The sequence below is a fragment of the Mobula hypostoma genome, chromosome X1, assembly GCF_963921235.1.
Source record: "Mobula hypostoma chromosome X1, sMobHyp1.1, whole genome shotgun sequence".
In the NCBI taxonomy this organism is placed as follows: domain Eukaryota; kingdom Metazoa; phylum Chordata; class Chondrichthyes; order Myliobatiformes; family Myliobatidae; genus Mobula; species Mobula hypostoma.
Genome location: NC_086128.1, coordinates 8,881,663 through 8,896,030, shown reverse-complemented (window position 1 = coordinate 8,896,030; position 14,368 = coordinate 8,881,663). Strand labels below are relative to the sequence as shown.

Below are 14,368 nucleotides of genomic sequence, written 5' to 3'. Positions count from 1 at the left end.
AGGCCGGGGGGGTGTGGGGCTGAGAAGGGGGAGAAAGGATCAGCCATGATTGAATGGTAGAGCAGATTCGATGGGCCAAGTGGCCTAATTCTGCTCCCATGTCTTATGGTCTCATGGTCTTATGATATGGAAACTAATGTTGTTTGAGGATACGGACAAGGATTTGGACTCTGATTTGGCCACTATTGCAAGAAAAGAGTTTCTTGAACCAATGGAGGAGACTCTGAGGCCAGTTGGATCACCCCTAACATTTGTCGATTTCCTCAGATAATCTCTTTCCCATGTCGGAATGTGCATGTGTTGGCCTCTGAGGAACATATGGGGCACTGCTTTCAGTTCTTCAGAGGTTAAAAACAGTCACATTCTGAGGACAACATACAATCTGCTGGAGGAACTCAGCAGGTTAAGCAGCATCTGTGGGGAAAAGGAATTGTTGATTTCAACCGAAAACATTGACAATTTATTTCCCCTCTGTAGCTGCTGATCAAGCCGTTGAGTTTCTCCAGCCGATTGTATTTTGCTCAAGATTCCAGCATCTGCAGGTCTCTTGTGTCCACCTTCTGAGAAAGGACAAGCTGCATATACTTGCTTGATCTTACGTGTAGAATGACACTGCTCAAAATGCTCAAGAGGAAGGAGGTCATTTGAGGAAATGGACAAATGAAGCTTCCAGAAATGATTTTGTTCTTTCTTTATTCCTTTCCCTCTTCTCCAGTTCATCATCCAAAGGTGAAGACTGAGGCTTGTGTACTCTCAGCAGGCTTCCCAAGACTGTGCTTCACCTGGCACTGGCTGCTCCTGAAGGTTCCTCCATGGACAATAAAGCAGCCAGAACACAGTTGATGGTAGGAACACAGATTTTGTGTGTCTGGTGCACTGAACCGAACTGCCACAGGTTGGGTGAGATGGTGGTGGCAGTTTCCAATGCACCCCTCCCTCAATTAGCTCTTGAATGATTCTGAGCCATGAACCCACATCTGATGGAACATTTGCCAGTTTCCTGCCCGAATAATGGGAAGGAGCAGGGAATGGGATGAGTTAGATACTTCCTCCAACAGATAAACTGTGAGCTTCATATTCAACTTCATAGAAGCTCACCGAAGCTGATAATGTTTATGGTTGATGGTGTGGAAGAAGATGAGCTACCCAGAAAAATATCTTCAGTGGTGAGACAGGGTTTGCAGCTGAACAAGCATCTTCTTATCTGAAAAACAACCTTTGATTTTGCTTCCTGCATTCTTCAGATTTATAATAAGTAAATCTGAAGAACGCAGGAGGCAAACTAATAAGTAACTTTAAGACCTGATAAGACCAATTATAATCACCCTGTTGGTCTAGCAGGTTAACCTATTCTCTTTGAGTTCGAGAGAAGAAACAGCAAGCAGGTCACTTGGGAATTTCCCACTGAGTTTTATAGTCCGTCATGAATCAATGAGGTTCAGTGGGTTAATTTTGCAGTGCATTTGTGCACAACAAGATTTCGCAATGAGAGAGATATACTCAACAATTGCAGCAACAGTGGTTCAGAGCTAAATCCTGGGCAAGAAAGGAATAGCTTCTTCCTCTTCACCATACTATTTTTGCTCTATTTATCTATTTTTTTTACATATTTCTTATTTTAACTTTTACAAAATGTAACAATTACTAATGGGCAATTATTACCTGGTAAGCCTCAGGCTCGCTCAGCTCGCTTTCATCTAGGGGGAGCAGCCTTTGGCCCCGCTAGACTGGGTAATCAAGTTTGGGTGGATGTTGCGTGATGTACTTAACCCCGCCAAATAATAGACAATACACCATATGTGATTAAATTATTCCACTTTATAGATCTTACTGGAACTATGTAATGAATAGAGATAAAATATAAAAGGAAAATAAAAGGCGCCAAGCTTATCAAAGTTCAACCACTTCATGCACAACAGTTGGAGCTCAATTAACGGAGTCTTCTTTCCACCATTCCATCCCCTCCAACTGCCTGGGACCAACCACGGTGCTCGACCAGATGCTCCACACTAGTCTGTCGTCGTCTCCTCTCCTTGCCGAACACCCTGGGCCTTGGACTCCTGCTCGGGGTCTGTCCCACCGCCCAGCTTACAGCATCGCATCTCCTCTCTCTGTCCCCATTGCCTTCTGCTCCAAAGCCCGCGAAAACAATAGCTTACAGACACACAAGAAAGAATAACATCTATCCCAATTGGTTAGCAAGTGAATACAATGCTCTTATCAGTAATATAACCCAAACAAGCAGCGAGAGAGACAGAACTCCTTACATCGCAGTTATTATTACAGAAAAGCCATTTTAATTATAAGATAACAAAGAAGCCATTTTGTTAGCCTTCGCAGTAACATAAGAGAAGAAACCCCTTACACTACTATCAGTGAGGAAGTACAGGAGCTTGAAGACTTGCACTCAATGCCTTAGGAACAATTTCTTCCCCTCTGCCATCAGATTTTTGAATGGACCATGAATCCACGAACACTAATTCACTATTTTGCTCTCTTTTTGCACTATTTATTTATTTTTTATTGTAACTTATAGTAATTTTATATGCCTGCACTGTACTGCTGCCGCAAAACAACACACATTTCACGACACGTCAGTAATAATAATCTGAACCTGGTCTCCATAGTTTGTTACTGTACAATTATCTTCAGAGACACAGAAGGAAAGAAACACTTACACATTTATTAGACATTGAAAAGCACATTACAATTGAGAAGAAATGCAGGGGACATTGTGACCACCAAGCTGCCACAAGTGCCAGTGTTCTAGCAAGCAGATAACCCGATTTAGTGAAATAAAAAAATGGGCAGGGTGTTAGACTGGACACCAGAAAGAGCTTGTCTGCTCTTCACTAACATATTACTTTAGCAAAGAGTTAAGATTTGAAAATGATTCACTTAGTACTCGTTACAGAGTCATAGATTGAGTATGGATCCCTGCCAACCATGGTATCCACCCATCTAGACCCAATTTCCTGCATTCAGCCCATATCTGTCCACGTTCCTCTCTAAGTGCTTCATAAATGCTGCCACAACCACTTCCTCTGGCAGCTCGTTCGATATACTCAGTACCCTCTACATGAAAAAGTTGCCCCTCGAGTCCCTTTTAAATCTTTCCCCTCTCACCCTAAATCTATGTTCCCTATTTTTGTTCTCCCCCTACTCTGGGGAAAAGATTGTTACTATCCACCTTATCGATGCCTCTCAAAATTTTAAATATTTCTATAAGGTTGCCTCTCATTCTCCTACATTCCAAGGAATAAAGATCTAGCCTGGCAAACTCCCTATAACTCGGGCAATATCCCAATAAATCTTTTCTGCATTCTTTCCAGTTAACCACCACCACTTTTCTATAACAAGGTGACCAAAACTGTACATATTACTTCAAGTGCGGCCTCACTACTGACTTCCACAGCTGCAACATAACGTGCCAGTTCGTATACCCAGTGCTCTGACTGATGAAGGCCAGCATGCGAAATGGCTTTTTCAGCAGCCTACCTGCCTGGGCTGCTACTTTCAATGAACTATGCACTTGTACTCTTAGGTCCCTCGGTTCCATTCTATGTCCCAGCACTCATAGTTTCGGTCCTACTGTGGTTTGACTTCCCGAAATGAACAATCTCAGTCTTATTTGTATTGCAATCCATTGGTCACTCCTTAGCCTACTTCCCTAAATGATCAAGATCTTACGATAACCTCTTCACTATCAACAAAATCTCCTAATTTTGTGTATCCCACAAACTTACTGATCAAGCCTTGTGCATTCACATCCAAATCACTTATATTTAGATTTTTTTTTAGATTATGAGAACACTCAGTCCTCTTTTATTGTCATTTAGAAATGCATACATGCACTAAGAAATGATACAATGTTTCTCCGGCGTGATATCACAGAAAATAGGACAGACCAACAACTAACACTGACAGAACCACATAATTATAACATATAGTTACAGCAGTGCAAAGCAATACCATAATTTGATGAAGAACAGACCATGGGCACAGTAAAAAAAAGTCTCAAAGTCCTGAGTCCCCGATAGCAGGCGGCAAAAGGGAGAAGCTCCCTGCCATTAACCTCCAGGCACCATCAACTTGTCGATGCCTTGGAAGCAGCCAACCCCAGCCGACACTGAGTCCATCCGTCTGAAAACTCCGAGCTTCAGAGCAGCCTCTCCGATACACCCTCCCGAGCGCCTTCGGCCTCTCCCCGGCTGCTGAAACATGCAAGGCCAAGGATTTCGGGGCCTTCAGCTGCGGAGATTCCGGTTACCACACAGTAGCAGCGGCAGCGAAACGGGCATTTCAGAAGTTTTCCAGATGTTCCTCTGTGCACTCACGTCTGTCTCCATCAAATCAGAATTGTGCATGGTCCCCTACTTGACAGATTACAGATATCATTCACCGGGGTGGCCGTGCGCACTGCTGTCGTGCCGCCATCTTCCATATAAATAACAAATTACGAGAATCCCAATACTAACCACTTCGGCCACACCACTAGTCATCGACATCCATTCCATAAGCAACCTTAGACCACCACTCTCTGCTTCCTTCCTCCAAGCCAATCTTGGATCCACCTAACCAGCTCTCCTGAATGCCACGGGACCTAACTTTCCAGACCAGTTTACCATGGGGGACCTTATCGACGGCCTTGTTCAGAAGTTTGTACGTTCTCTCCATGATGTATGTAAGTAAATAGTCAGCATGCTATGTTGACACGGTTTCGTGTGGTGACATTTGCGAGCTGCCCCCAGCATAATCCTAAGAATGTGTTAGTCATTGGCGCAAACAATGCATTTCACCATATGTTTCGCTATTTTGCTGTACATGTGACAAATAAAGCTAAAGCGAATCTTCATTTCTTTCCAAAGTTGAAGGATAAAAAAAATTCTAAAAGGTTCGTCAACCTCTCCCCTCTCCCTCTCCGTCAGCAAAATAAAGAGCTGGTCATGAACTTCAGAAAGCGGGGTGGTATACTGAAGATACTGAGATCAAGGTGGTTGAGAGCTTCAGGTTCCTAGCAGTGAACATTAGTAGTCTGTCCTGGTCCAACCATATAGACACCACGGCCACAAAAGCACACCTGCACCTCTACTTCCTCAGGACACTTCCTCAAGAAATTCAGCATTTCCCCATTGACCCTCGCCAATTTTTATCAATGCCTTGTAGAAAGCATTGTGCATAGATGCATCATTGCTTGGTGTGGCAACTGCAGAGAGTTTTGGACACAGCTCAGCACATCAGTCTCCTCTGTATCAACTCTCTCTATCACAGTCAATATTATCAAAGACCCCTCTGGACATTCTCTGTTCTATCCCCCACCCACTGGGCAGAAGATTGAAAAGCCTGAAAGCACACACTATTAGGTTCATGGACAGCTTCCATCTTACTGTTATAGAACTATTGAATGGACCTATTGTACAATAAGATGGACCCTTGACCTCACAATCTACCTCATTACGGCCTTACATCTTATCATCTGCCTGCACTGCACCTCCTCTGCAACTGTAACACTTAATGTTGTTTTGCTCAATGAACAGATGTGATAAAATGATCTGTACCTTGACTATCTGGACACTCTGACAGGTACCATGAGAGAGGGGATAGGCAGCTGGAGGAGGGGGCAGAGTTCCCTCCCCCTCCTTTCCCCCATCCCAGTTTCACTCTGCCCCCTCCTCCAGCTGCCTATCACCTCTGACAGGCAGCCTATTCCTTCTTCACCTTTCCTGCCTATCCCCTCCATGCTTCCCTATCTTTCCCCTTACTGGTTTTTCACCTGGAACCTACTAGCCTTCTCCTTCCCACCCTCCCACCCACCTTCTTTATAGGGCCTCTGCCCATCACCTCCCTCTGGTGCTCCTCCCTCCTTTTCTTTCTTCCATGGCCTTCTATCCTCTGCTATCAGATTCCCCCTTCTCCAGCCCTTTATCTCTTTCACCAGTCAACTTCCCAGCTCTTTACTTTACCCTTCCCCCTCTCCCAGTTTCACCTATCACCTAGTACTTCCTCCCCTCCTCCCACCTGCTTGCTCTAACTTCTCATCTTTTTTCCCATCCTGATGAAGGGTCTTGGCCCAAAACATCGACTGTTTACTCTTTTCCATAGATGAGCCTGGCCTGCTGAATTTCTTCAGCATTTTGTGTGTGTTACTTTTGTTTAACCACCCCACACTCCTAGTTTCAGTTCTCTAAACCTGCCAGAAGTTAATTTTGTCTTTATTCAACCCACTTCACCTGATCAACCTGACATCAGTGGGTGAGAGGATTAATGATCATCTGGAAGGGCAGGGATTAAGCAGTAACAGCCTACATGGCAGATTCTGTCTGACTAACTTGACTGAAATCTTTGAAGAGGTACTAAATTGTATCGATGAGGGCAGAGCAATAGAAGTGATTTGGCAAGATGGATTCCCCCTACAGGGAAGATTGATTCAAAAGGTTAGGGGGTCAGAAAATCCAGGGCATTTTGGTGATCTGGATCCAAAATGGCTTGGCAATAGAAGACAGAAGGTGATGTTTGCGGGTTGCTTTTACTACTGGATGCCTATGACTATGTCCCACAAGGATTAGTGTCAGGACCCGTGTTGTTTGTAATATATATGAATAACTTGGATGTGGTTGTCGGAGGCAAGTTTGCAAGGACATGAAAATTGGCAGAGTTGTTCAAAGTGTGGAAGGTAGTTTTACAGTGCTGAGAGTAATGGACTTATTAATAACTGATGGAATTTAATCCAGAAATTTGCAAGTTGATGCATTTTGGGAGTACTAATGATGCTAGAACATAGACTATGAATGGAAGGGTCTCAGGGAGCATTAAGGAACAGAGGGATCCTTGTACAAGTCAATAGATACTTGACGGTGGCAGAACAGATAGAGAACATCTTTAAGGTGGTATACGGGACACTAGGCTTTGTTAGTTGGAACACTGAATAAAGAAGTAGGGAAATTATGCTCCAACTTTATAAAACCTTGATTGGACCCTGTCTGGAGCAGTGTATGCATTTCTCACCAAGCTATAGGAAGGTTATGACAGCTCCAGAGAGGGTGTAGGGGGAGATTCTCCAGGATGTTGCCAGGCAGGGAGCAGTTCAACTGTGAGAAGAGACTAGAAAAGCTAGATCTTTTCTCCTTCATGTAGGGGAGGTTAGGAGAGGAAATAATTGAGGTACATAAAATTTTGAGGGTTAAAATGTATGGTAGACTGAAAATAACTGATCAAAGGTAGATTAAGCTGGAGGACATTAGTTTAGGGAAGGGATGAAGAGATTCAGAGGAGTTATAAGGGGCATCACCTTCACCCAGAGAGTGGTAAGTACTTGGAATGCACTGGTCAAGAGAGTGATTGAAGCTGGGTTACTGACAGCATTTAAGAAGTGTCGAAACAAACACTTGAATTGCTTAGGCACCAAATGCTGGGGAATAGGGTGACAGAAGAGTGACTACTAGTTAGCATAGATGGGTTGGACCAAATGGCCATTTTTCATACTGTATCAAACACTCCTCATACATTAACCTTTCCATTCCCGGAATCATTCTCGTGAACCTCCTCTGTACCCCCTCCAAAGTCAGCACATCCTTTCTTAGATAAGGGGCCCAAAACAGCTCACAGCCCTCCCTGTGAGGCCTCACCAGTGCCTTAAAAGCCTCAGTATTACACCCGTGCTTTTGTATTCTAGTCCTCTCGAAATGAATGCTAACATCGCATTTGCCTGCCTCACCACTGACTCAACCTGCAAATTAACCTTTAAGGGATTCCTGCACAAGGACTCCCAAATCCCTTTGCACTTCAGGTTTTTGAATTTTCTGCCCGGTTGGAAAATAGTCTATGCTTTTGTTCCTTCTACCAGATTGCATGACCGTACACTTCCTGACGCTATACTCCATCTGCCACTTACTTGCCCATTATCCTAATCCGTGCACTCCTTCTTCAGCCTCCCTGCTTCCTCAACACTACCTGCCCCTCCACCTATCTTCTCCAGTCTCAGTACTGACACCTGTGGAACGCCACTAGTCACTGGCAGCCAATCTAGAAGGGTCCCTTTATTCTCACTCTTTGTGTTCTGCCAGTATGCTTGCATGGAAGTGTGCGTGTTTAAGAGAGACAGAGACAGAGAGAAAGAAAGAGTATGTGTGTGTGTGTGTGTGTGTGTGTGTGTGTGTGTGTGCCTGTGTGTGTGTGTGTGTGTGTGCGTGTGTGCTACTTACACATCTTGGGTATCCTTGCTCTTCGAGTGGTAGAGTGCACAGCTCCTTATAGTCAGAGCTCAGCAGCCCTGCCAATGGTCACAATCCGAAACACCAGAGGCAATGGCCTAAGGTGGAAGCTTCAGCAGCCAGCACTGACAGAGCAAAGTGGCTTGGCTCACAGACAGTACACCAGAGCCCTGCCTGTGCCACTGGGTGCTTGAGTGAAGGAGTTAAACCTGAGGTCACCCTCTGGTGTTTGGACAGATCTGGTTCAGTGACAAACATTGTTCTTTCACACAGAGTTGGCAAGATGGATGGAGTGGAGGAATATGGAGACTGCTACTGGGTGAGGAAACATCGTTTCCAGTCATTGAGCAGTGTCCTCCACTTCAACCCCTCAACCCGAGAAACATGTGTGGCTATCAGTGATGAATGACATGCATGGAAGTGGGGTGCCTGCCATCGTTCTGTGTAGTCAGGCTGCAGTGTGTAATCTGTGTCACTCGTGCTGTTTCCCGGTATCTTCTTCCCCTGGCTCTCAGATCTTCACTTCTCTCAGCTGCCAGTGCACATCAGCGATTTGCGGCGGGGAAGAGAGCGAGTTCTCCTGACACCAACCACTTCTCTCTCAATTCCTCTCTGCCCAGAGCATACATAAGCCTCCCTGTCTCAGCTCACTCTGACCTGGCCACACTGCTGACCCCTGACCCCTCTCCATGCACCCTGACCTTTCCCATCCCCACCTACTCTGACCCCTTGCCACCTCACACACTCTGACTTCACTCCTCCCCACCCCCCCATATACTCTGACCTCTTTCCTTCCCCCACACTACATATTCTGCTCTCTCTACACACTCAGCTCTTCTCCTCCCCCACCTCCTCATTCATTCTGATCCCCATCCCCGTTCCACTCTCCAGCTGCACTCTGCACCAACTCCCTTACTGCTCCTCTGCTTATTCCAGCCCCCCCTCTCTCCCAGACACTCCATCAGTGGTGGACAGCTGTCTCAAAGCTGTTCCAAGCCCAGGTGCAGTGGGAATCCTTCACCGCTGTTATCAGCTCTAAATGAAATACCATTTCGGTCTGCGAATGTTCTCTGATTTATTTTCTGAGCTACAGTGAAAGTACATCAAATGGTAGCATATCAAGAAGATAGGTGGGACCAAGAAACGAAAGGTCTTAAGCCAAAGTGCCCATCTTTGACCAAGTGCCTATTTATTGGGACGTTAACAGTGATTCGTCTCCCAGGTCCTTGCGTTTCTTCAGTCGTTGAGCTAGATGTGTGGTCAGTGAAAGGAACCTCGTGGAGCTGAAGGGGCCTGTCATATCTGGCCATCAGCCATGTCGTAATACTCTGCAGAGCAAAGAACAGGGGTATCAGTTAATGTCAGTCGAAGCGATGACCATGGGGCCCACAAACTGGCCGGAAAGCGCATTCAGAGAGTATGTACAGTGTGATGTAAGTGTGGCCTTTTGCTTTTACTTTGGGAAAATTTGGATGAACTTAATTGGAGATACACTCCACTAATTGTCTCATCATTCCTGCAGATTCACAATAATCACATTTATATCGCGCCTTTAACATGAACCATTTTCCACTCGAGCTTTTGCAAACAAAAGAATTGTCAGAGCGTAACATGTTTCTTTGGTCGAAATGGCCAAGACCTTGGTTTAAAAGTAAACCTCCAAAAGGGTTTTATATGAGAAGTGGGGTGTGCAGGCCCCCTTCACACGCAGGGTCGTGGAAATCAGGAAGCTGTGTATTTGGAGGAAAATCACTCAAAGTGTACCTACAGGTTCTATGGAAGTGTACCTATAGGTTCTTCTATATTGTTATTCAACAGGGCAGAGCTTCTAACCAAACGTCCTTAATCATTGCAGGTAACATCCAACTAGTGGCAGTGGTTGATGTACAAAAATGTATCAAAAGGCATATCAGAAGCACAACTAGTTTGTTTAAAGTACATAGAGACCCAATGTACCACTCTGCTATATTTACAAAACAGTAACAAAACCACAGCAGTTACCACCAACATACAAGACCATTAGATATAGGAGCAGAATGAGGTAATTTGGCTCATCAAGTCATCTCTACCATTTCATCATGGCTGATCTAATTTTTCCTCTCAACCCCAATCTCCTGCCTTCTCCCTGTATCTCTTCATGCCCTGACCAATCAAGAATCTATCAACCTCTGCCTTAAATATACGTAAAGACTTGGCCTCCACAGCTGCCTGTGGCAAAGAATTCCACAGATTCACCACTCTCTGGCTAAAGAAATTCCTCCTTATCTCCATTCTAAATTGACATCCCTCAATTCCGAGGCTGTGTCCTCTGGTACTGGACTCCCACACCATAGGAAACATCCTCTTCACATCCACTGTATTGAGGCCTTTCAACGCTCGATAGGTTCCCGTGTAATCCCCCCTCATTCTTCTGAATTCCAGTGAGTACAGGCCCAGAGCTATCAAACGCTCTTCATATGAAGAGTCTTTCAGGATAATACATTATCCTATCAATTATGAACATACAATGGGAAATTATCTGGTAACTACATTTACAGGTAACAACTCGTAATTTAAATAAACAAGATCTAGTTACTTTCCAGAGCTCAGCTCCAGCTCCACAATCTAAACTGACACTCTGGATAACGCCTTCCTGATTCTCATCAAGCCATTAAATGAATTCTGCAGCAGGCTTCATAAAATAGTCACAACCAAAAAGAGCTCATTCCATCATCATATATTTATCTAATTCTTTTTTGAAGATCACAATGGAACCTATCCTCACTACATGTGCAGGCACTGTGTTCCAGATCCACACACTACGTAAAATATATATATTTTTTACCCCCTGCTACCTAATAAAGTGGCCACTGAGTCTTCTACTGCTGGAGCCCGTCCACTTCAAGATTCGATGTGTTCTGCATTCAGAGATGCTCTTCTGCACACCACTGTTGTAACACGTGGTTATCTGAGTTACCGTTGCCTTCCAGTCTGGCCATTCTCCTCTGACCTCCCTCATTAACAAGGCGTCTGTATGGTTTTTTTTTTGTTTTTTACATTTCGCACCGTTCTTGTAAACTCTCAAGACTGTTGTGTGTGAAGATCCCAGGAGATCATCAATTTCTGAGATACTCCAACTACCCTGTCTGGCACCAACAATCATACCACTGTCAAAGTCACTTAGATCACATTCCTTCCCCATTCTCATAGCTGATCTTTTAACCATGTCTGCATGCTTTCATGCATTGAGTTGCTGCCACATGACTGACTGATTAGATATTTGCATTAACAAGCAGGTGTACACGTGTACTTAATAAAGCAGCCACTGAGTGTATGTCAAATCTGACATCCAGTCCTAAAGCGTTTGCCACTATTACGCTATATCAAATACAATTGTAAACTTTACTGTTGAATCTAACACAGGCCAATGCCTCATTATCTATGACTGATGTTTACAAATTTACATTGTTTCCATAATAACACATTTTTTGCTACTAGCAAACAAAGGAATTGAAACTGCGCACAAAAGGTTGTCACCCTCTACCTCATCAGCATATTAAGTATATTTCACGATCGTACACAATCACATTTCCTTTTCCGGTTTCTGATACGGACGGTGTTGACAATGTGGAGTTTGCGATGATTTGTCAGCAAATTTTAGAACTGGCTTATTTGTACAGGTTCTATTGAACAAATTATTCTGTGCACACATGTTGTCACTGGGCAAAAAAATAATGCAGCGCAAGATTTTTGCGCACACTGGTTATTACAAATTAGAGGGAACATTGGCAGGTACAATAGCAACACTTATGAGGCATTAAGACAGATACATGTATATGTATGCACTGGAGGGATAGAGACCATATGCAGGCAGAGGGGATTAGCTTAAAGTTAGCACCATGGCTGGCACAAAGATCACAGGCTACAGGACCTGTTCCTGCACTGTTCTATGTGAAGGTGTGGTAGGAGTGAGTGTCATTTTCCATATGTTCATCTCTTGACCCTACTCTCATGTATCTTATGGAAATCTCGTCTGCATGCACGTTTTGTACTGACATGCGTTCTGTCTTTCCTCCTCTTGAGAAAACTTTACATTTCTTTGTTTTTCTCGCCTTATTGTACTATCCATACACCCCATCTCTCTGCAGGCTCCATTTATAATGGTGTCATTGCATCTCTAGCATTGCCCCAGTCACTGCACTTTTTTCTCTGGAGACAGTCATCCATTTTACAATGCCTTTCTCTCCGTTATGTCCTCTGTACAGGCCATAGCTGGTGGTGTTGGTGTGCCTGCATCTGTGATCTTCCTGGGACTTTGCAGCCCTAGGGCAGGGCAGTGTGAATTCCAGGGATTTGAGGGCCACTCCATTGAGAGGGGTTCTAGAGTTGGACATTCAGTGAGCTATAGTATGGAAATAGGCCCATCGGCCCACAGAGTTAGCAATGCCCATTAACCAGCCATTTACACTACTCTTACACTAATCCATTTAAATTTCCATCAATTTCCCTTTTCGCGGGTTCTACCACTCGCCACACACAGAGTGTAACCTACAGCAACCAATTATTCAACCAATCTGCACAACTTTGAGATGTGGGAGGAAACCGGAGCGCCCAAAGGAAATCCACACGGTCACAGGGAGAGCGTGTTAACTCCACAGCTCCGGATTGAACCCAGGTCACTGGATCTGAGAGACTGTGGTTCCACCTCTGCACTACTGTGATACCCACAGGTCCTTGTTAAGGGGGAGCTCTGGCTAAAGTAAAGGCCACCTCAGTGCCGACTTCCCCCACAGATCCAGGAGGAGTACAGAGGAAAGGGCAGTCTATGGGACATTATGTCGGAGTGTGAGGCAATTCCTGCTTACCTGAGGCTGGAAGGACGTCTGCTCCCACTGTCCCTGTGGCACTTGGTGGAGGTGGTGGGGGAACAGATTGACTAGAAGACAACAATCCAACAAGTCTGGTTAAACATGAAACACTTTTAGCAAACTCACCTTCTGACCTGACTGGGGTTTGCAGAATTGCAGGTTGCTCGACCTGCTGCCCAGCGGTTCAGCTCTATTCTGTTCACACACCAGATGTCTGCACTTTTAAACCCATAGTCTCTATTCAATGAAACTTGTGGAGTCACCATGGCATAGAAAGAGGGCATTCCACCCATCGTCCCTTACATCTCTCTAAAGAGAAATCTCATTAGACCTAACCTTAACCCTGACCCTAATCTAGTCTATTACCTACTTACCTAGCCCCCACCACCCTTACTGGGGCATAGGCTGCCAACAGTAGCTCAACAGAGTCATCTGTTCTGGGCCAGTCTTTCAAATTATCCCAGGTATAGCCCATCTTCTTGGTGCATCCTTCCTCTCCCGGGGATGAGGACTTTAGTGCTTCTGTTGGTGTTAATGTAGCACTGTTTTTTTTAAATGGAATGGCATTGTCAGTCCCATACCCAACCCTCATCCTTTTGCAGCCGGGCTTGGAACCGTTCATGGCAGAGTTAAACTAATTTATTACTCCAGCCCTAAGTTTCTCACCCTTAAGTCCCGATCCAAATTCTTCTGCTAACATTGAAAGTTTCTAATGGCACCAAACTTTTGGACATCAAACACTGGATTCTAAACACTCACTGCCTTTGAGAGGTTCTTCCTTATCTTCCTCCAAGTTTTGCTAAAATAGTTACATCTGTATCCCCTTATCTTTGTGCAGTCCGGCTTTCTTTGTCTCCCTGACTTAAACCTTGTCAGAATCTTGTGCACACTTACTAATATTTCCTTTGCTCAAAGATCTTAGTGCCTGTAGGCATGGGCTGCCTCGTTAGTGGAGGAGTGGAAAATAGAACTGAACATTGGCGATCGTGGTGAACGTACCCACTTCTGACTTTGTGACAGAGGAACCTTAGTGGAACCTCTCCTCCCCAGATTGGGAGGCTTGAGGTTTCCACAAAGATAGATCTAGGATTTGGGATGAGAGGTTACAGTGCGAATTAGTTAACAAATCCACGATTAAGGGCTAAAGGATTCCAATGCCCTGCAAAGCACCATACATTAACTTGCACTTGGTCAGAGGCCCTTGGAAGATTATCAGCATTCCACAGATAATAGAACCTCTAATAAGCCTCCACGGGGAGAAAGGCTAGAGGAAGAAATAAGAATTACTGGGTCTAGGATACTGATGTCATC

The 14,368-nt window shown here is 44.6% G+C and overlaps 1 protein-coding gene and 1 long non-coding RNA gene across 3 annotated transcripts in view; one reads left to right on the top strand and one right to left on the bottom strand.

The window, feature by feature from the left end:
- The window catches only part of LOC134340511 (uncharacterized), a 61,028-nt gene extending 55,551 nt beyond the window's left edge, over positions 1-5,477 (top strand). For both annotated transcript variants that reach the window (XR_010016568.1, XR_010016569.1), the window contains exon 4: positions 716-5,477. This is a non-coding gene — a long non-coding RNA (uncharacterized LOC134340511). The remainder of the gene's footprint in view (positions 1-715) is intronic.
- Positions 5,478-5,953: 476 nt separating this feature from the next.
- LOC134340509 (proline-rich protein 29-like) overlaps positions 5,954-14,368 on the bottom strand; it is a 35,809-nt gene continuing 27,394 nt past the window's right edge. Inside the window, exons 5-6 of the mRNA XM_063037824.1 lie at positions 13,055-13,125; positions 5,954-9,538 (exon numbers count right to left, since the gene is read on the bottom strand). Of these exons, the coding sequence (XP_062893894.1) occupies positions 9,507-9,538; positions 13,055-13,125 (103 nt within the window). The 3' untranslated portion in view covers positions 5,954-9,506. The remainder of the gene's footprint in view (positions 9,539-13,054; positions 13,126-14,368) is intronic.